The sequence below is a fragment of the Peromyscus maniculatus genome, chromosome 6 (genome assembly GCF_049852395.1).
Source record: "Peromyscus maniculatus bairdii isolate BWxNUB_F1_BW_parent chromosome 6, HU_Pman_BW_mat_3.1, whole genome shotgun sequence".
Classification (NCBI taxonomy): domain Eukaryota; kingdom Metazoa; phylum Chordata; class Mammalia; order Rodentia; family Cricetidae; genus Peromyscus; species Peromyscus maniculatus.
In genome coordinates this window covers 114,394,203-114,416,155 of record NC_134857.1, presented here as the reverse complement: position 1 = coordinate 114,416,155, position 21,953 = coordinate 114,394,203, and the positions used below count along the sequence as shown (strand labels likewise).

Sequence of the window (21,953 nt, the reverse complement as noted above, 5' to 3'; positions counted from 1 at the left end):
TTTTTATATTTCCTTCAAACTATTTTAGTTTTTTTTCCTCTGATACTTAAAATATGAAAACCTGGGATATTTTAGCCACCTGTCTAGGATTCTGAGTCAGTGGTTGTAAACAGTGAAAAAGATTCGGTCTGAACTTTAACATTGGAGGGTATGTTGGATTTTGGCGGCGAAGTCATGTAAACTCTGTCAAATATGCAAACACGATCTTCTTTAAAGTCGGCACCCTTGAAGGCGACCTCTATGTGCTTTACTCTGCAGTTCTGGGTTGAACGCCCATGAAAGGGCTTATTATCTTTTTCCTATGCATTTATTCAGCTTCCTATTATTGTTTAAACTTCTGACCTTAAAAATGTGTGCCTGTTAAGTCTTGGTTTAACCATGAGCTTTGAGCAAAGAGAGGTCTTAGAAAATTCTACTGAACTTCCCTAATGTGAAAACCAGCAGTTATGATTTTCAAATGTGTTTCAGGGGTGACTGACTACATCAGATTTGAAGAACAAACTTCACATTCACATTCCAAGGCTGAATGTGTTCTCATGTATTTTGAGTATAATTATACCAGCCCTATATATTCATAAATTTAAGAAGAAAATGACGAATATCAGGTTTTCTCATGACATTTTTACATTTGATCAGCACTTACATGTTTTAAGAATGAACATTTTAAACACTATAGTCAAACAATGAGATACTTAATATGAATGCTAGGTTGAAACATGCACACAAAGCTTCAAAGAGTTCACTGAGTGGTTTTGTGGCAAGCCTGTATGACCAACTGATATTTCAGTTTTAATTTTGAATTTAATCCTTGAAGTAGTTACATTCATTTTTAATAGTATATATCTGCACACTCATATATGCATCTGGTTGTTTGATAGTTTATTAGAGTTATTAAAGTAAACTCAAACATATATGATTTGGTATTTTAGACACTTGAAACTGTATAACAATCAGGTATTTGTAGTTTGGGCTTCAAAAAAGAGATGAGGCCCAGAGACTAATGTCATGATAATCCACCATGATTTACCATCAGATAAATGTTTTCGTCCTACTCTTCAAAAATATATTTGGTTCTTATGTTGATAGAGCATAACAAGGAAAAAGTGTTAAAGGAAATTATTTTAGACAGATAGTTTTAACAACCCACTTGAATGTTTGGATAGACTAGTTTGTAGGGTACAGCTTACTTGTGGAGGGTTTATGATTTCGTGGAGAAATAGTTGTAGTAACTTAAGGAGAGATAACTTGTAAGGACTAGAGTCTGGAAGACACAGTCTACATGCTCAGACATTCCCTATTTTGTTCTGGGCCTCAGAAATGTGCCTACATATGACAGAAAATTATACATATCCCATAGCTGGAAAAAGGAAATATCATAATATATTCCAAACATAAATTCATAAGGGAAGAAATTATAAGACCAAGAAAGAAGACTGCCAGAAATATTAATATACATTAGATAAGACAAGCTCAAGAAAGGGATATATACATGCATACATAAATACATAGATACAAGTGTCACAGCCTCATTTCTTTCTAGGATGACTTTCCATTACCTAAGCACAGAAAAGCAGAGTTCTGTTCCTGGAAGCATGTATGCTGTCCTCTTGCTCATCTGTAATTAGCTCATGTCCTCAGACTATTATGCAGATTCCTTTTCTAGCCAGAGACTCATGGGTCTACATCTTCTCTGACTTACCAACACATTTATTGACATTTTCAACATATCCTTTTGTAACTCCACTTACACTTTAAATATATTGTGATATTCCCTCCTGGCTTTTTTTTTTCAGTGAGGGAATAAGAGGAGATCAACATGATACAAAATAAAGCAATGACTGTGACTTTTTCTTTGTGCTACAGCAGAGAGCAGCTGGCTTGGGGTCTAGGAGATGCTTGTGTCTGGCTTGATAATTTATAACTACTATTAAATTGTTACCTAAATCCAGGTAACTAGTTACAGAGTCAAACATGAGTCTTTCCTTCTGCACTAGAAGGTATTTTTAGTGTTTTACAATTTACTTTTTTTAAATGTGCAAATAATTAAATAAAGAGGATCATAAGAATTTTTTTTGTCCTTTAAGGTCCTAAATTTGACTGCAACTTAATTTAGCACTCAAAACACCTAGTAATCAAAATTAAATGATGACTTTTTTCTTTTGAAATTATTTCCTTGGAAAAAATAATCAAGAGAAAGACATGTATATCTGGGCAATGATTTGACTGTATGGCCTTTCCTGCTAAATGAAGTGAATTTCTGAAAGTTTTCATTTTGCAAAATGAACTTTCTTGAGCACAGACCTCCATGTCTCCCTATTCTTTGGGGTTGACTTCCCGTCCCTCCTGTGGGAAAGTCAGTCATTTGCCCCTTCCTTTTCACAGCTGTGCAGAACTTCCGTTTTATACAGGTGTTGTTTCCTTCGCTCAGCACTGGAATTCAAAGCTTCCTTAAACTCTTGGAGAACCTCTGCTGTTGCTGCGTCCCAAAGCTGCCCTGCAATTGATAAATGACAGACACTGCACACTTAGGGCATTTCTCTGATTCACACCTTGTGCTTGTCACATATGATCCTAAAGTTTTTAAAGAGTAAATTGAAGACGTGGTTTTCTTTGTGCTAGCTGATGTGTTGGTGTTTTTTTGTACATTTATATTCCCTCTTTCTCAGATTAAGTATCCCTGCCTAAGAACTGCCCCTCTGCTTCCCCAAAGTACCTAGGACAGGACTTGACATGATTAGGAGAATGGGGGACTTAGGCTCCACAGCAGCCGTCCCCTCAGGACCCGGATTTAGGAATATTCATCCACAGAGGTATAGGGTGAACTTATGAAACTTGATGTGGTGGAGGCAGATTTGGAATCTCTGCGGGAGCAGCCGTTGGCACTTGGGTCTCTGGGTACCGCCCTTTTTTTGCGGCTGGACTTGGCCGGGTCCCCGTCATTGGGGTCAAACAGCACGGTCACCGATTCCATCCTGCTCACGGTGTACAGGCTGCTCTGCCGGGTGGGATGAAACCTGGTGGTCTTGAGCTCCAGTTCGTCGTAGCTGGAGACTTGGATGAAAGGACACCAGCGAAATGCTCTCTTGAAGCCTGCGCGGAATCTGAGAGGCAGGAGAGAAAAGTCATTTTCAAGCGAGCATTTCCTTCAGCTACCCCCCCCCCCCAAAAGCATGTTAACGGTGGCTTTGAATTTAATCAAATTCTACAGTCTATGCTACAGAATCAGTCCTATGAGTTCTTGTTAAAAAAGAATCATTTCCATCATTGGGGAAATAATTCATCAAATTGGAAAAGCATGGCATAGGGTTATCAATGTGGAAAATTCTTTGTTGGCAGTGACCTCATCATAACTAATCTCATGAGGCTGGCAAGTTAAAGTATTTAAAAATGGCATACTCTATTTCAAAGTGGATTTTCCAGAAATAATCGCACATTTACAAATTAGACTCATTTAATGTTAGAATTGCTAATCCTGATGATTTTATTTAATCATATATAAATGTATGAAATCCTTGTCACTGTTCATCATTAAATGAAGTTGATTCAAAACAGATTTATTGCTTGTACAGTGGCTTAAATTGAGGTATGGCTTATGCAATTAGTTTAAAAAAATTAATTAAGTATTTAATCAACTTAAGGCACAGGTCTCTTGGTGACTTCCCAAGCTGGGAAGTCAGATTGTGCAGTTACTTACATCTACATAAAGATCCATTTCTAGGCCGGGCGTGGTGGCGCACGCCTTTAATCCCAGCACTCGGGAGGCAGAGGCAGGCGGATCTTTGTGAGTTCGAGGCCAGCCTGGGCTACCAAGTGAGCTCCAGGAAAGGTGCAAAGCTACACAGAGAAACCCTGTCTCGAAAAAACCAAAAAAAAAAAAAAAAAAAAAAGATCCATTTCTATTAGTGCATAAAATCCACTGATTTTTTTCTTCGAGGGACCTGTCAACCATGTGGAATTTTACTTTGCTCCTCTTTGTGCTTAATACACCAACAAAGTGGGGTCTAGTTTTTGAATTTTTAATTTTTTAAAATATGGAGGGCGCAGTTAACCTTCTTTACAGTATTAAGTTTGTTTATAAATGCTTCTAATTTGTTTAAGGACAGGATCTTGCCATGCAGCCCTGGTTCAAGGCAAATTTTCAATCCTCCTGTCTCAGTCTCCAGACTGCTGAGAAAACAGGCATGTGCCACCACACACGGCACAAACAACGTCATTTCTTTAAAAAGATCTTTTCCTTGACCTCCCCAGCATTTTCACTAGCCACCCCATGGAAACTACTGTCATTCTGCAAGGCTGTGTAGGAAGGACAGGAATTCTTGCTTGGATGGTAACGTCCATTTTGAAGGATATTGAAGGAGAGCTTTGTTAACAGAGTCCATCATGTATGCTATTATTTCCCCTTCTCATAGGAAGTGTGTTTTCTCTCTTTGAAGAACTCCCATGTCCTTGGGAATGTGGATAAACCTTCACTCACGAGGGTTTCTTTTACACTGGTAGATAAGATTCTGAAGGTTTTAAGGGGAGAAATTGTCCTATGTAAAAACCACCTAGTGAAAACCTCTAGTTCAGTGGTTCTTGACCTGTGGGTTGTGACAATTTTTGAAGTTTAATGACCCTTTCACAGGGGTTGCCGAAGATCATTGGAAAACACAGATATTTGCATATGATTCATAACAGTAGCAAAATTACAGTTATGGAATAGCAATAAAAATAGTTTTATGGTTGGGGGTCACCACAGTATGAGGAACTGTATAAAAGGGTCACAACTTAGGAAGGTTGAGAACCACTGATGTAGTGACACTTTTGAGTATCTAAGTTTTAAGGTGGGAGCAAGCTCTGTGTTCCCCTCTGAGTCCTTACACTGTCTCCCATGTCTGTACTTTAAAAGAGCACCAAGAAACCAGAATGACATGTGCTTCCAGGGAAGGTGGAAGTGGTAAGAGACCCATGCCAGTGGTATTGTTTTTACCTTTTATTCAAACAGCAGTAGATGATGGGGTTGTACATAGTTGAGCTCATTGCTAGCCAGAAGCTAGCCAAGTAGATCTGTTGGATGTATTTCCACCTATTTAACTGTTGATAAATCGCAGTGAGAATGAAATAAATGTGATAGGGCAGCCAGCAGATAGCAAATGTCACCACGACAATAATCATCATTTTTACCACCTGGAAAGAAAGGATAAAATCACTTTGAGCAAATTAAAAAGTCATTAGAATAGTTTCCGTAGCTTTTTACAAATTATTTTAAGCAATATAGCTAAATACATAAAATATATAGCATACTTAATGAATAGCTGAAGCACTATAAATGGTAAAAACTTATACTCTCTATATAAATATATACATATTTTTGTATACATAATATATATGTACATACATACTTGTCTAAGCTAAATATCAAAAGTTATATTGTGCCACAATTCCATCTCTACCTAATAGTAAGTGACACTACTAACAAATATAAATAAGTTTATTTTAATTGGTTTGGATTAGGGCTAGGGATATAGTTCAGTGGTAGAGTATTTGCCTAGAATGCACAATAATAACCTGGTTCAGATCTCTGTACCACATACACACAAAAATTGACCTAGAGAAAGTGTTTACAAAAACCTGTGTAGAGGGAGGCAGGAGCTAGGTTAGGCTGTGATAACATGTAATGTGTAATAGTGAAACTATATTTAGGGAAACAAAGTCATTGTGAAGGTATATTATTCTACAGGAGATGGGCTGGTTCATTATTTGTTACAGTTTGCTCAGACTATAGACTATTTAAATTTTGTTAATATTATACTCGCTAGGCAACTGTCTGAAAATTATTTTGTAGAGACACTTTCTTTGAATAATGATTATAATATATAATCACTAACTTTCAATTTATAAGTAAGTGATTGGCTTATATGATTGATTTGTGTTAGTGTCATTTACTGGTAGGTAGAAATGGATGCTACTTTCATAACAAGGAGAATCCCTGTCCTCCCCACATAATCTCAAAAGGAATTTTCTTGGATACCAAGTTTCAATTTTTTGTTTCCATATTTTTAAAACTTTATATCCTAGAAGACTGCATTTGAGTAGGACCATTTTGTGTAGCAATTCCCTTAGAGTTGAAATCTTCCATCCTGAAGGAAGGAAGGCCCTTGAAGGCTTAGGGAGGTCTAAATGGAAATATTTCCTGGGGGAAGTAGAGTGGGAAGCTCATGGGCCTCAAAGAGTAAATAATCCACAAATCCCAGAAAGTCAAAAACTGCAATTTCTTGGGGTTCCTCCCTAAGGTTATAGAAATAGTAAACAGTTGCTGGAGGAGAGATCTGCGCTCTCCTCTGCCTTCAGGTCACGCAGAGCACCTCTAGGGATGCAGGTTCCCGAGTCAGTGTTTGGGGATGCAGTTGTCCTGAGTCGCCTCTGCTCCTGTAAATAACCCTTTACCCATATTAATTCCAGCAACACAAATAAGCTTACTGGTTCATCAATTTGCAGTTCACTGTATCGTTACTTTTATCTGGCATTTGTCCCCTATCTGGGATGAATAGAAGTTTGTGTCACGCCTTCCCACATGATGTCCATACGGCACACTAGGTACTTGAACAGGGGCTGACAGAACAAAGACGGGTTGGGGAGGAATGGTTCCTCTTCAATGAGGCCTGGGACATGGAACTGAGGCTGATCTGTGTAAGGGTGGAGGATGCGCAAGAGAAATCCGAGGATGGTGCTCTCCCCCATGTAGTATGGAATTACGGACATCCTGGCTATGGTAGTAGTTTCACAGGCCTTGTTTTGGGTGACAAGATACACAATCTTTCATTTTTCATCCAGAAGGAAAACTGGGTGGGGAGTCCTCAGGAAGAGTCCCAGTGGGGCTTTCTTACTTTTTATGATATGCAGTATCCATTCCTGTAGATGTATGGAACACAGGTGGTATGGATATAAATATCACACAAAGAATGGGTAACTGTAGCAGTATAAATGAAAACAGACACCCCAGCTGGAGAAAGAAGGGAAAAGTAGCCAATGAGCCTAGGCTCGGCCTGTGATGATCTGTACTGACAGGCCATATTCAGAGGCCTCTCTTTATGAATGGTTCAATTGGAAAAGCAGAACTGGCAGGTGCTGGGTTAGCCATGGCAGGTAGGGGACAGATGTGGAGGGAAACGAGTTCAACAGGAATCAGGACCTTTGGTAGCTTTCCATTTGGCAGTCCACAGTTCTCATTAAGTGAACATGGCCACAGGCCTCTTATAAGCATTTCCACATAAGTGAGCAACAGGTAAAGCTACCCTCACAAGTTACACTTATCTTAGTGTGACAGTGATGGCAGTAGCCATTTCACAAACATTGATGTACAGAATGGGGCTAAAGAACAACCAGGGCACTGATACTTTCATCTACCTTACTACGCTACTGTGTCTGGGTTAACTAAAAGAAAAAATGGGTTATTAGACTAGTAGATAAAGAATACAGATCCTGGTGTGGTAGTGCACACCTTTAATCCCAGTACTCAAGAGAAAGAGGCAGATGGATCTCTGTAAGTTCCAGGCCAGCTTGGTTGGCTTGGTGGGCTCCAGTTCAGTCAGTCACATGGTGAGACCCAGTCTCAACCAATCAACCAACCAATCAAACAACCAACCAACCAACCAACCAACCAACCAGAGTTTAAGTACAGGAGGCACCCTGAATGGTTGGAAAATGGCACTCCTAGAAGCTATTATAGTGTTGAGGAATGAAAATCACAGTGTCAGAGGTGTGCTAACTTCCTGTGAGTTATTGGCTAGGGAGGTCCCCAAGGTCCCACAAACTATAAAGGCTATTACTACTCTTGTTAGTGATATGCCAGAACTAGCTGGTAACAACCTACTGTTGAAGTTACCTAATGCTGTGATTGTCAACAGCAGTCCTACTCAGCTATGGTCCCTGAATGCTACAGTACCAAAATACCATGCAGTGGATGTTTGCTGGTGCAGTAGTGGCATGGCTATTGTGGGCACAAGAAACAGTTTTCTGGTTGAATTTAAGGCTTTCTCCACAGGAGGAAATTCATGGCTGGTATTGTAAGCCAGGACAAAAACTTGTGACTGGAAAGGGTATAAGCCTCAGTGGGAAAGCCACCATTACTGTTTTGTTAAATGGGTGTTATGCCTCTATCAAAATGTTTTCAAAACATTTGTGCTTATACTCAGAGGTCATGGTCAGTTGTTGTCAGTTTTAGTCATGGAAGAAAATTTTCTTATTGCAGATGGGTTATCATAAAGAGTCATCACTACTGGTGAAGTCCTGAGAAGTGACTGTTGCTGTGCCATAGTGGCCCAGTGCCTACCTTTAGATGTGCAGCTAGATGGTGATGTAGCTCAATGGTATAGCACTTGCCTTTCATGCAAGAGGCCCTGAGTTCAATCCCTAGTAATGCACACACACACACACACACACACACACACACAGACACACACACAGACACACACACAGACATACACACATACAGACATACACACATACAGACATACACACAGACACACATACACAGACACACACACAGACACACACACATACAGACATACACACAGACACACATACACAGACACACACACAGACACACACACAGATACACACACAGACATACACACACAGACACACATACACAGACACACACACAGACACACACACAGACACACACACAGATACACACACAGACATACACACACAGACACACACAGACACACATACACACAGACACACACACAAACACACACACACAAACACACACACACACAAACACACACACACACATACTGGTTAAGATGTTAGATGACTATCTACAGCACCCCTCCACGGCTCAGGAAATGTCCTAGAGGAGAGAACAGGAGGAATGTAAGGAGGAAGGGACGAAGTGTTGCATAGCAATTTCCTCCTAGTTGGAACATTTATCTTGCTGTGAGGTTCCCTAAAAGCCTGAGAAGCTCTAAATTGAAACATAGCCTCCAAAAAGGAGGGGGTGAGTTTGGACGATTGATGAGGTAAGCAAATGTCACACATGTGGTGAAGCTGAAAATTGTAAGATTCATGGGCCTCTTGCCCACGGTTACAGAAGCATTCAACAATTACCAGAGAAGAGATTCTCTGACACACTGAGTGCCTATACATCCTACAGAGAGCTCTAGGAATGCAGTCTTCATGAGCAAGACATCACCCTCCATCCTGGGGTGAGCTTTTCAGTAATGTAACTGTCTTTGACTTGTCTCTTTGTAAGCAATGCCTTATCCATACTCCCGTAAGTAACCTGAATAAACTCACTGGTTCACCACGTTGGACTTTGGTGTAATCATTACTCTGGTCTGTCTTTGTTTCTCTATCTGGAGTCAATATAAGTTCATGTTGTGTCTCCTCAGGAAAAGTCTCATAAAAGTGCCAACTTCCATTTCTCCTCTACCTGTCCTTGAGTTCATGAAAGGCAGTGAGAACCCAACACAAGATCAGTATCTAATGTACTTGGAGATAAATAAGCAAAGAATATATGCATTATGAGCAATAACTGGAGTAAAAGGAAATGAATGGAAAAATGTTTTATGTATCTATAAATGAAATAAAATCTCATCTATGTGTCCACAAGAAAGATAGAATCAAAAGCACTACACATTGTGTACATCACAAATATGATTATCTCTTTTAATATTTCTCATTACTCAGGCACCCTAAATCCATTCATACCTCTTTAGGACTTTAGAAATAATAAGTTCAGAATAATATAAATCCAACAAAACAATCTTGAGGCATAGCCACAATCAGATGAACACAACTCAAAGAAATATCCTGATGTATAGCCGGTGAGGCATCTTAGAAGTAGAAAAATATATTATTTATGAACTCCACTTGCCATTTGACTGCAAGTTGTGAATTTAGATGAGGCTTGGCAAGGGTAAGAATCATGAGAGACATTATTCTAGGAACAGACAAAGCCTGAAATGGTCAATGTGGAAGGTAACGCTTCCCTTAGGGTCTAAACACTGGATGGTACAGGTGATTTGTGCTGACCTCATAAGAAATTGACCATTGGAGCAGAAAATCCAGGTCAATAACTCAAAGAATATTGTCATTGGCTCCACCAACTCATTTGATTTTTGTTATTATTCTTTAAATTTCATTTTTATCTGAAGATCAAATTTCTGAAGTTAGTCTCATGTTTCTTATGTATGTAGTTGTAGAACTCAAATAAGGACCACACTTTAATTAATTAATTCAGTATTACACATTTCAACAGGTTATGGTATCTCTGTTGTTCATTAGGAAACCGAAGACTAAAAGATTTAACTGCTGCCATTTATGGGATGAAGTTCGGGTCCTTATTTTCAGATCATTTTACCTTTGTTCTTTAAAGCACATTTGTTCCATTGCTTAGGTCTAGAGAAAATATATTGAAAAATATAATGATAGAGAACATGCTTCTTTTGTGATGCTTATAACATAATGAAAATGATAACAATGTAAGAGCCTTGTAAAATGCACAGGAATATGATGATACAGACATTTGTCAATAAAATAAAAATATTTATGAACATGGACTTGCTCATTGCAATAATTAGCTGAATGCAAGATAGCTGTATGCTGAAGGGTTACTGGACTGAACTAAGTTTGATATAAGAACATTCTACTATTCCTGGAACAATTGAGGCAAGCTTCTATCCTGCACTATTCCCCTCGACACACCCCTCGCCTCGAACATTCTGCTGCTAGACATTTCAATGGCTAATGTTCTCATCTCCCTCAAGCCTTTGCACAGCTGTCAATCTTTTTCAAGACCTTTGTTTAATAATGTGAACTGATGTCTTTCTAGCACAACCAGAACCACTTAGTCTGTGCCTATTTTCACTTTATTTGTTACCTTTACTCTTTACTTTTTTTTTTTTACTAGTTTATTGATGTATTCTAGACACCTAGACAGCACTTACACATGAGTGCTCAAAACTTTTAAGTAAGAGAATGAAAGTGAATATAAAGGGAAAGATATTAAAGGGCACACAGTTGGTTAAATGGTGTCTAAGATTATACTCAGTAATGCATTGTGGGTGTCAATTGTTCAGTAAGTTTAGAGTGGTTATGTATATAAAATATACAAGTTATTTACTGTTATTTCTTCTTCATAGTAAATGAACTTAGATAAAAAGAGAGATAATGAGTATACAAGCAATATAAAAATACACTCTTTGGATGAGGCAATATATTTCATTGTGAGTAAATGTAAAGAACCAGAAACCATCCTTGAGAATTGAATGTGGAACTTATTGGAGTCCTTCATAGAGGAAAAAGTGCCTGAGAATGAAATTGTTCTGCAATATACAGAATGAAGATCCATTAATATTATCAGGGTATTTATAAGTTGATTCCTGTCATTGTAGGGGAAAGGTCTTTAAAAAGATGAACACAACTGAAATGTGTGTGGAGATGGAACAGAAGTTTGAACTAATTTCCAATACACATGCATGGGCCCCCTATGCCCTTTGCAAAGAATTTATAAGTGTATGTGACCACCCCTACGACAAATAAAAAAGACAATAAAAGATTGTTCTAAAATGAAGTAATCCTTATATTTTACCTTATTTATTTCTATAAAATGCAGTTAACTACTCAGCTCACAAAACCTTGTAGTTACTGAACTTGGAGGAGTGTAGGTATGCATGTGTATGTTTTTAGCATTTGTTTATATGTGTGTGTATATTTATATTTATATGAATATGTATGTGTAAGTGTGTGTGTGTGTGTGTGTGTGTGTGTGTGTGTGTGTGTGTATGTTTATGTGTGTGCATGCTACTGTGTACATGTGGAGGGAACTTGTGGGAGTTGGTTCTCTCTTTCCACTATGTGCTTTCTGTGATGGAATCCAGGCTGTCAGGCTTACTGTAAGCACTCATATGATGAGCCATCTCACTCACCTTCTAGTTTTTATATAAATACAAAAGTGGACTTTTTGATGGGAACGTTACATTGCTGTATGAAATGCTAAAGTTACAGAATTATAATAATCTCCTCATAAAATTCTAAGAAATATAGGCTGAACAGGTTGTATTTATGTTTCTAGGAATGTTTATGTATATACATCTACGCACACAACAATTAAAGGAAAAAGAGCCTGTAAACTTCAATGAGAGCAAAGAGAAGTATATGAGAGAATTCAAGGGGAGGAAAGGGAAGGGGGAAATTTTATAACTATCTTATCAACTTAAATGAAGCCCAGAGTTTGAGTGCCATGAGCAGTTGCTACCATGTGTAACAAACAGGGCTGGATGGGGCTGGAGCACAGACTGGCCACAAAAGCCAAGCAGAAAAGAGAATCGGTTAGCAGGACCCTATGCTTCCTGCCAATGTTGGGTAAAATGAGAGGTAATTAGGAGAAATTAAAATCTTTCATCATGTCTTAGCAAATTTTAAAGCAACTGCATTGAAAGGCTGATCAATGTTGGGTATTTTTTGAAGTTGCAAAAGGCATATTGCTTCTGAGGCAATGGGATTTTCCATGGCAGTATTTGTGGTTTGCCACCCTTTGCTGTCTTTGGTATAGGATTTCACAGCAACAGAAGGATGCATGGACAAGTGACATGGATCTTAAAAGGCTGTGATGTCTGTTTTTATTACATATTCTCTCTCTCTCTCTCTCTCTCTCTCTCTCTCTCTCTCTCTCTCTCTCTCTCTGTCTCTCCCTCCATTCCTCTGTCCCTCCGTCCCTCCCTCCTTCCCTCCCTCTACCCACTCACCCTTTCATCCATCTATCTGTTTATTTTTGTGTGTTTTTGTATGTGTGAGGACACATGTGTGCTATGGAGTACATGATGGTCAGAGGACATCATTTGGGATGTTTCCTCTCCTCCACTATGTGGGTGCCAGGGATCCAACACAGGTCATCAGGCTGGGAGGCAAGCACATTTACCAGTGGAACCGTCTCCCTTGCCCAGTACCTGTTTGCAGTTGTTAAGAATCCACTTTAACCATACACGCAGGATTGAAACACAGATCTTTGCTTGTGAGGCAAGTACTCACTTACTCTTCATGTATCAAAGGGAAACAGAATGTTAGCTTTCTGAGCCCCGCCCAGGTTAGGCTGCTATGCCTACAGCCATTCCTCACATTCAATCACAGCAGGATGGATGATTTTGAGGTTTAGGTCCCAAGGAAAGAATTGGTCTAGGAAATTAAAATAACTGCCAACTATTAAAAAAACACCTAGGAGTCATATTTTTCAGTGTAATATTTTTCTATCTGAATGTCTAAGTAGTTAATCCTGTGTGAAAGAAAGACTTTGATTAGCTCTCCACAGAGCATGTAGAACTAACAAATAGGCCACATCCTATCCCTTCCTGTATCTGTTTTCTGTGTTAGAAACCTAAGTGGACAGACATCGCATTGAAAAATACAGGCCTTCTTATTTGAACTACAAGTTACTAATAAAAAAACAACAAAAAGAAAAACACTTAAATTTAAAATACTATTCCACCAGTTATTTAAGCTTGCTTTTGGCACTTCAGTTTCAAAGATAGTGCTTAAAAATTTCATTCCAAGTAAGGAAATAATTCTGAATGTTGTCAGTTATTTCAGAAAATTTGATGATATAGGCATATTATAAGCATATTATGGTAGAGATGTTAAGATCATCAAGAAATTAGACACTATTCCAAATCTAACCAATATGGACATCTACATAACCGAAGCCTAGAATATTGTCTATAGGAAGTTATATGACACTCACATGAATAAATAAAACATCTATACTTATATATCAGGTAAAATATTGCAAACACACATTGTGTTTGCAACCTATTTTCTATTCTTCATTAGTCACAATTAACTTTAATTTCATTTTTGTTTTATAGTTGGAAGGATAATCTTTGGGCCCATTGTCAGATTTTAGTACTATCTGCCAGACTTCACTGATTGACACAGATCTGTCTTTAAGACCTGGGATCTGAGGACCTGAAAGAATGGGATGGATTACCGTAGACAATCTTACTTCACTTTCAGTGTACTTTTAAACATGAATGTAAGAAAGAAAGCAATGATCCAAGGAAGGTTGTTTGAGTTCAGAAAAACATGATCAGAAAAACATGTAAATAAACACCAGTAACCACATACTAAATATTAACAGAGCAGCCATTTCCCAGAACTTCCTCAGGACAGACCAATTTAAACACAGTTGCCTGGCACATACAGTAGATTATATCTGGGATAGCACAAAAGCAAGACAGAAGGCCATATCCAGATTCAGGGTCCACTGAGGACAGTACGCCACATATCCTCTCACCAGATTGAGTTCTATAGCTATGTTCTGACATCCAATTCGAATAAACTTGCCTTATAAATTAAATGCAAATATTTGTCGCAGGAGACATGACATCACATCCAAGAACCATCCAGAGAACAAAATGCACCTGAGGTAAAATGTCCTTTGACTTTTATTTTCTAGAGCCTCTATCACTGTTCCCCAAGGCATTGTTCACCACGTATCACTTTTTTGACCATGTTCTGACATATCACGGCATTAAAATAAGTAAAAGGATACAGCCGTTGAAAGGATATGTATGGCAATATAAAAATGCATTAAAGCAAAGGGAATAGAGATTGATTTTATGGGATCATGACAGTAAATTATAAATAATTGCAGAGGTTTGGCCTAGCCTGTATTATATACCCTCTAAATGTTGTATCTTGATGTATGAACACCCAGTCTCTCAAATGTAATCCTGTTGAGATAGATGGCTTTATAGAAATGTGATTCTGTTAAAATGCATGATCGTGACTCCGTGCAACATGACTAGTAGTTTTATGAGAAGAAATGCTCTGACACAGACACATCATGGGAAAGCCTGTGAAGGCACAGATGGCCACCGTCCTGCAAGTAGAACAGTTTCAGAAGAAGCAACCTGGGCTGCTCTTTTGCTTGCACTTCTGACCTTCAGAGTGTGAGAAAGTGAACCTTGTTATTTACATCTTGCAGTCTGGTATTCTGTTGCCCCAGAAAAATAAAAGTGGAATTTGTTCATGAAAAGTGGGGTGCTGATGTCATAACTATTTTTAAAATGTGCAGATGCTTTGGAACCAGGCTATTGGTGTTGGCTCAAGGAATTCTGATATGCAACCAAGAGCCTGGATTTCCTCTAAGAGATTATGGATAAAACAGCAGATGTGAAAGGTAACTTCAGTGAGGGCTCATAAAGAGACTAGAACACTAGGGAAGGGTTTTATAGTTGTAGAGATGTACATGTATAACGATGGATAGAATATTTGTTCCTAGGATATGACTATTTTAGCTGTGTCTGGTGAATTCTGGGATAAAATGCAAACAATGTTATTGGACAATGGAGGAAAGACAATTTTTGTCAGACGGCAAACAATATAGCCAGATAATGTTCTAATGTTTGTGAGAAGTAGAGATTGTGAGTGGGAAGCTTGGACATTAACAGAAGGGGATTCTAAACAGTTTAAAGGCATGGCCTAGGTTGTCTTGCTGTTGTTGACAAAATATGAGAGGACACAGATAAAGAAGGAATTTTAAACAAAAATTGTGACTCTATATCACACACACACACACACACAAAAGTGGAGGGTTTTCTGGAGAGAATGTAGGCATTTGGCCACACCTTCATTTGATGAAGTGGTTACAGAAAATGACATAAGGACCTAATCAGGTATCTCAGTGGATGGCAGAAACAGCGAGGATTTTACCAGTAGAGAATCTGTCAGCTTTGGATTTGGGGACAGAGACGGGACCAAACAAGGAAAGGCCTACTACAGGTCAGACATTAGAGCTGTTCTGTGGCACGAACGTGTTTCCGTTCAAGAAAACAGAAAGAAGACAGTTCGGAGGTTAACAAGGCTCTATTGCCACCGTGGGCCCAGAGAACATAGATCTAGAGCACGTTGTTTAATCATTTAAATGCAATGGCATTTGTCCTACTGCGTTTCAAAGTTTCTAACCTTCATAACTCAGAGAAGGTGAACCTTGATATTTGTAGTTTTCAGTCTAGAATCCTGTTACCTGTAGATGTAATGGTCTTATTAAATAAGAAACACAGAGCCAAATGCAGAGTTAAAAGCCCAAGAGGTCAGAGCAGTAGCTAAGAGCTGAGACTAAAACCACTTTCTTACCACCTGCTGCCACTGCCCTCCTTCCCCTGAGAAAGAGACCTACTTCTTGTGTGTCTGTCTTTTTATTGATTTTCTGTTCTGCCTTCTCATTGGTTGTGAACCCAACCACATGACCTCCTCATCACTGCCTGTCTATACAGATCTCCAGGTCTCTATGGTTGGTATTGAGATTAAAGGAATGTATCTCCATGCTGGTGGTGTCCTTGAACACACAGAGATCTGCCTGCCATGTGATGGGGATTAAGGGCATGTGCTACCACTGCGAGACTTCTGCTATGGTTTGCTATTAGCTCTGACCCCCAGGTAACTTTATTTATTAACATACAAATAAAATTACATTTCAGCACAAATAAAATATCACCATCTTTACCTCAGAAAAAAAATGTGGAATTTGTTCTTGAAAAGTGGGGTCCTGATGTAATAAATATCTCAAAATGCCCAGTGTCTCCCTATTCTTTTCCTAATTTCTCCCCTTTAGAATGAAAATGTCTGTCCTTGGCCTTTCTCCTTCTGTATTTTGGAAACAGGTAATGTGTCTGGCATCACAATTGTTAGGTGACACACACACACACACACACACACACACACACACACACACACACACACATTTATTCACTCCAGAAAGGGAACCTGTGAAAGCCCCAGTTAACAGTTATACAAATGTCCAAGTTGGTAAACCAATGAGGTTCTTGGAGGTGAGTAGTTGAAGTGTGTGTGAGGGGTTAATTACAGGAGCAGGGGTGCCTAAAAAGTCAGATGCATCATGATAATCTCACCCCAATGTAGGTGAAGACCCAAAACAGCTGCAAACATGGAGCCTTCTGGACATCTTGTGAACAGTCCACAGGTCCAGGGAGTCCCTTCCCACAGCCAAACGTTCTGTCTGGATCTGGTCTGTTGCCTCCCTAAGCACATATTTATCCCTTTGTATACTGGGGGAGTGGTGGTGGAGCAGGAGCCATCAATAATTTTTCTGTTCTTCTAGACATTTAACCTTTTGTTTACCCCATCAGTCTCATGGAATTTTCTCCTCTCTCCTGTAGGAAATGTGTCAACTGGGAAAAAACCCACAACTGTTGTACAACAGCTTTTATAGGTAGAAAGAATTTGTATCAGAACAGAGATCTTCAAGTCCAACCCCTATTTCAAGTAAATATATATATGGATTTGAATTTAAGAATTGATAAAGTAAATACATTTTGCATGTAAGACAGAATTTGGAGGAACTAGAGTACAGAATAATATGGGCTGGATTGTAACCTCAAATTCATGTGTTAAAGTCTAGTTTCCAGTAACTCAAGAATATGATTGTATTTGCAGAGGGTCATTCAAGAGCTATTTAAATGAATATGAGGTCATTGGAGTGGGTGTTGATCCAATCTGAGAGTTAACACACACACACACACACACACACACACACACACACACACACACACACACAGATGAATGACCCTGTGAAGAAACAAAGTTGTAGCTGTTTGCAAGAAATCAGGCCTGATGACACTTTGGTCATGAACTCATAGGCTTCAAAATTGTGACAAAATAAATTTGTTGTTCAAGGCAATCAATCTGAGGTATTTGTTATGGTAGTATGAGCAGGTGTCTTAAATGTCATGTTTGTAATAGACAGTACACTATCATGTAAACTAGGAAGTGAATTGCTGTATAGGGTCCTAGTGAAACATAGCTCTCCAGAGTGGTTTAGATTGCCTGTGACAGTCTTGCATCAGTGTGTGGTGATATTTTATTTGTATGTTAATAAATAAAGTGTGCCTGGAGATCAGAGGAAACAGCAAAAGTCAGGCAATGGTAGCACATGCCCTTAATCCAATCACTTGGTAGGCAGGTCTCTGTGTGTTCAAGGTCACACTAGGGAACAGAGACAATCGTGGTGACACACGCCTTTAATCCCAGTACCAACCATAGAGACCTGGAGGTCTGTACAGAGGTAGTGACAAGGAAGTGAGGTAGCTGGGCTAAGAGCCAATGAGAGGGCAGAATAGCAAGGCAATAAAAGCCTGGGTAGACAGGAAATCATGGCATTTTGGAAGCTACAGAGCTGATGAGGTAGGTGGTTGGTGGCTCTCAATATTTCCCTGATCTCTAAGGCTTTCACCCTTATATTTGGCTCTGTGTTCTTTATTTAATAAGACCGCATAGAAATTTGTCTACAGCAGTGTACAGGACAGAACAGGGATTCTATGCCTATCACGTTGGCCTCTTTTAAGTTAAATATGATTTTTATCACAAGATCTGCTTTCCATGATAAGTCCCATAGAAAAGAAGGAATGACAAGGTACACAGAAGGCTTGTTTTCTGACTGAAGAGACACATTAGTTGTGGTTTTCATGCAACTCAAAAATCAAATTGAATCTGTCACTTGAGCTTAGATTGAAGAGTGAGCCCTTTTGATGAAGTTTCTTATTTATCACACTAAAGATTTCACCTCTGACAATTTATTTGTTAGAAGAGAACCAAAATAGAAAACAGCCAGTGCAATGTTCATGATTTTAAAACAATGGATGTATACTTATTTACCAGTATTGCAGAAATCAGAATAAGACCAATTTCAACAGTAAATTTTAGACGAAATTCACAAATACGATAAATATTGTGACTGATCCTTGTCTTTGAGGCATCTAATATTTTTTAAGTCAAATATAATTTTAAAAGTTCTGTCTACTTTGGAGGTATGTATGTGACTAAATAAATACAGACATGTAATAAATATACATTATTCATAGTGCATATAGTGAAAATATGTAAAATATATAGCAGAGTACAAATGCAGTCTTGTAATAGGAACAGGAGGTTTTAAAATTTGTGTTAGTTCTTTGAGAATTTCATATATTGTGTTTTGATCACAATATCACAATCTCCTGCTTCATCACTCCCAGATCCAATCCCTCTGCCCCACATACACAATATTGTATCCTTAAAAATCATGACCAATTTTTGCTGCTAAAATATACATGTCTGTGTCATTGCAGTGGAGCCTGGCTAACTTACCAGGAGCTACAGTTTTACAAAACCTGACTCCCCTTCTCGCACTTACTGGCTTACAGTCACCAACAGTTCCATGGCTATGGTGGAATTTCATGTCCAAGTTCCTTCTCCATGCTGGGATTTGGTCTTGGGTTTGTACAGGACTGTATAAATGCTGAGTTCCTATGCGTAGTTGCCTCACTGTGTCCATAAAATTCTGCTTCCTTGTAGTCTCCTGCTGCCTCTGGCTCTTACCCTCTTTCCACTGCCTCTTCCTCCATGATCCTTGAGCCTTGGGAGAAGGGATTGTTGTGTATGTTCCATTTAGGACTGAGCATTCTGCAGTCTTTTATTTTCTGGGCTTTTGCCAGTTGTTGGTTTCTATGGTAATCACCATCTACTTCAAATAGAAGCTTCTCTAATGAGCACTGACAGATGCATCAACTGAACGGTATAATGATATGCCACTGAGAATTGGTTTCATATAGGTGCACTTAGCAAAACAACAGTAATAGGTCCTCCCTTAGGGCCCATGACCTGCCTAGCCATTGGCTCTTGTCCTGATGATAGTACTAGGTATTGGTTTCATTTTATGGGGTAGGACTTAAGTCCAATAAGAAAGTGGCTGGTTACTTTCAGGATGTTCATGCCACTATTGTACCAGTGGCAAGTCTTGCCAGGTGAGGTTGACCATTTTTGACAAGTAATTCCCTACCTTTTTGTTTTGTCGAGGCATCATGTCTTTCTGTACCAGAGGCTGGTGTTGATCCCATGTTCCTCCTTACTCAGACTCCCAAGTGCTTTTTTTAATGGGTGTGCAGTACAGTTCTGCCTTACTTATGGAGATGGCTAACTTGTTACATGGCAATAAACATAATAGAGAGCCAGTCACTGTTCATTCCTTTTTATGTTTTTCTTTAATAAATTCAGAATGGGCCAGCAATATTTTCAAAATTTTCATCTCATGGTCTATGTTGTAGAAAATTATTTTGAGATGTGTTATATTTGTATATGCTGTGGAACATTAGTTTAATGATGCAAAGATGTGTTGCATTCTTTTATGTTGCATTTGTTTAACTGTGAAGCTGTGTTACTTTGCTTGTCTAAAACACCAGATTGGTGTAGCTGGAGAGCTTCTCTCCAGGTCCCACCAATCCCCCGCAATCCCACAACCCATGTATAAAATAATCACTCAGATGTTTATATTACTTATAAACTGTATGGCCATGGCAGGCTTCTTGTTAACTACTTCTTTTATCTTAAATTAACCCATTTTTATAAATCTATACCTTGCCACGTGGCTGGTGGCTTACCGGCATCTTCACATGTTGCTTGTCATGGTGGTGGCTGGCAGTGTCTCCTTGCCTCAGCCTTCTACTTCCCAGAATTCTCCTCTCTCCTTGTCCTGCCTATACTTCCTGCCCGGCTACTGGCCAATCAGTGTTTTATTTATACAGAGCGATATCCACAGCAGATTGGTCAAATAAAGAGGTAAACAGCCAATAGCAAGGCAGGAGGGAGAAATAGGCAGGGCTGGCAGGCAGAGAGAGTAAATAGGAGGAGAAGAACATTAGAGAATAAATAGGAGGAGCAAGAGAATAAGGAAAGGAGAACAAAAAGGGCCAGCTACCCAGCTACATAGCCAGGCATGAAGTAAGAGTTAAAGTAAGATTTACAGAAATAAGAAAAGGAAAAAGCCCAGAGGCAAAAAGTAGATGGGATAATTTAAGTTAAGAAAAGCTGGCTAGAAATAAGCCAAGCTAAGGCTGGGCATTCATAAGAATAAGACTCCATGTGTATTTATTCAGGAGCTGGGTGGTGGGCTCTCAAACAGCAAAGGGTAAAACAGTAAAGAGTAATAAACCAACAACAGTCTATTTAACGATCTTTCTATTCTATCATTTTAGCATCTATTACTGAATATCTCTACTTACTATTTTCCTGGACAAATTTCTGTTCATACCTCTGTGCTGCTGAAGGCATGGCTCAGTACATAAAAGGACTCATTCTTCAGTCTCTGCTCAAGTGACAGTTTCAGTTACATATGGGATTGTATGAAAACCAGTACTAATCTCTCTTTTCTCTGTAAGCCATCCAGCATCTCTTTTTGAGAGTCACAATAGAAACTTATCTTGGTAGTGTCTTGGAAATAGAAGACCATGATCAAAACATCTTAAAACTCTGGAGTACGATCAAGACATCAAACCTAAAAATGCATGAAATATAAGAAGGGTCTGAGATGAAAAAGTAATAGAGAATATATTTATTGAATGAAATTATAACAGAAAATGTCCAAATTCTAGAGGAATAAATGAATATACAGACATAAAAGTCATTTAGAATCTCCAGGTCCAGAGACGAACCTCTCCATGACATAGTTGAGGTGCAAAATACAAAGCAAAGAAACATTATTGAAAACTGTGAAGATAAAAGCTGACTCATATACAATGACAGTCAGAATAACATCAGAGCTGTCATCAGCAACTCTAAAAGCCAGGAAAGCATGAAACAATACAGTTCAAATCCTGAAAGCAAATAATCAACAAGATTGCAATATCCAGCAAATCTGTCTCTTAAAAAAATTGGTGGAGTCAAGACATTACAAGGGAACCCACAGAAACCACTAACCTGGGCTCATAGGCGCTCACAGAGTCTAGACAGACAGTCAGGGAGTCTGCATGGGACCAACCTAAGTCCATTACATATGTGTGACAGTTGTGTAGCTTGATCTACTTGTGGGACTCTTAGCAGTGGGAGCAGACTCTGTCCCTAACACTTTGGCTGGCTTTTGGGAAACTATTCCTCATACAGGGTTACCTTGCCCAGCCTTAATACAAGAGGAGGAGCTT

General features: G+C 38.9%; 1 protein-coding gene across 1 annotated transcript in view; it reads right to left on the bottom strand.

The window, feature by feature from the left end:
- Positions 1–865: 865 nt before the first annotated feature.
- The window catches only part of Tacr3 (tachykinin receptor 3), a 79,475-nt gene continuing 58,387 nt past the window's right edge, over positions 866–21,953 (bottom strand). The window contains exons 4-5 of the mRNA XM_006970349.4: positions 4,970–5,166; positions 866–3,101 (exon numbers count right to left, since the gene is read on the bottom strand). Coding sequence (XP_006970411.1) covers positions 2,789–3,101; positions 4,970–5,166 — 510 coding nt within the window. The 3' untranslated portion in view covers positions 866–2,788. The remainder of the gene's footprint in view (positions 3,102–4,969; positions 5,167–21,953) is intronic.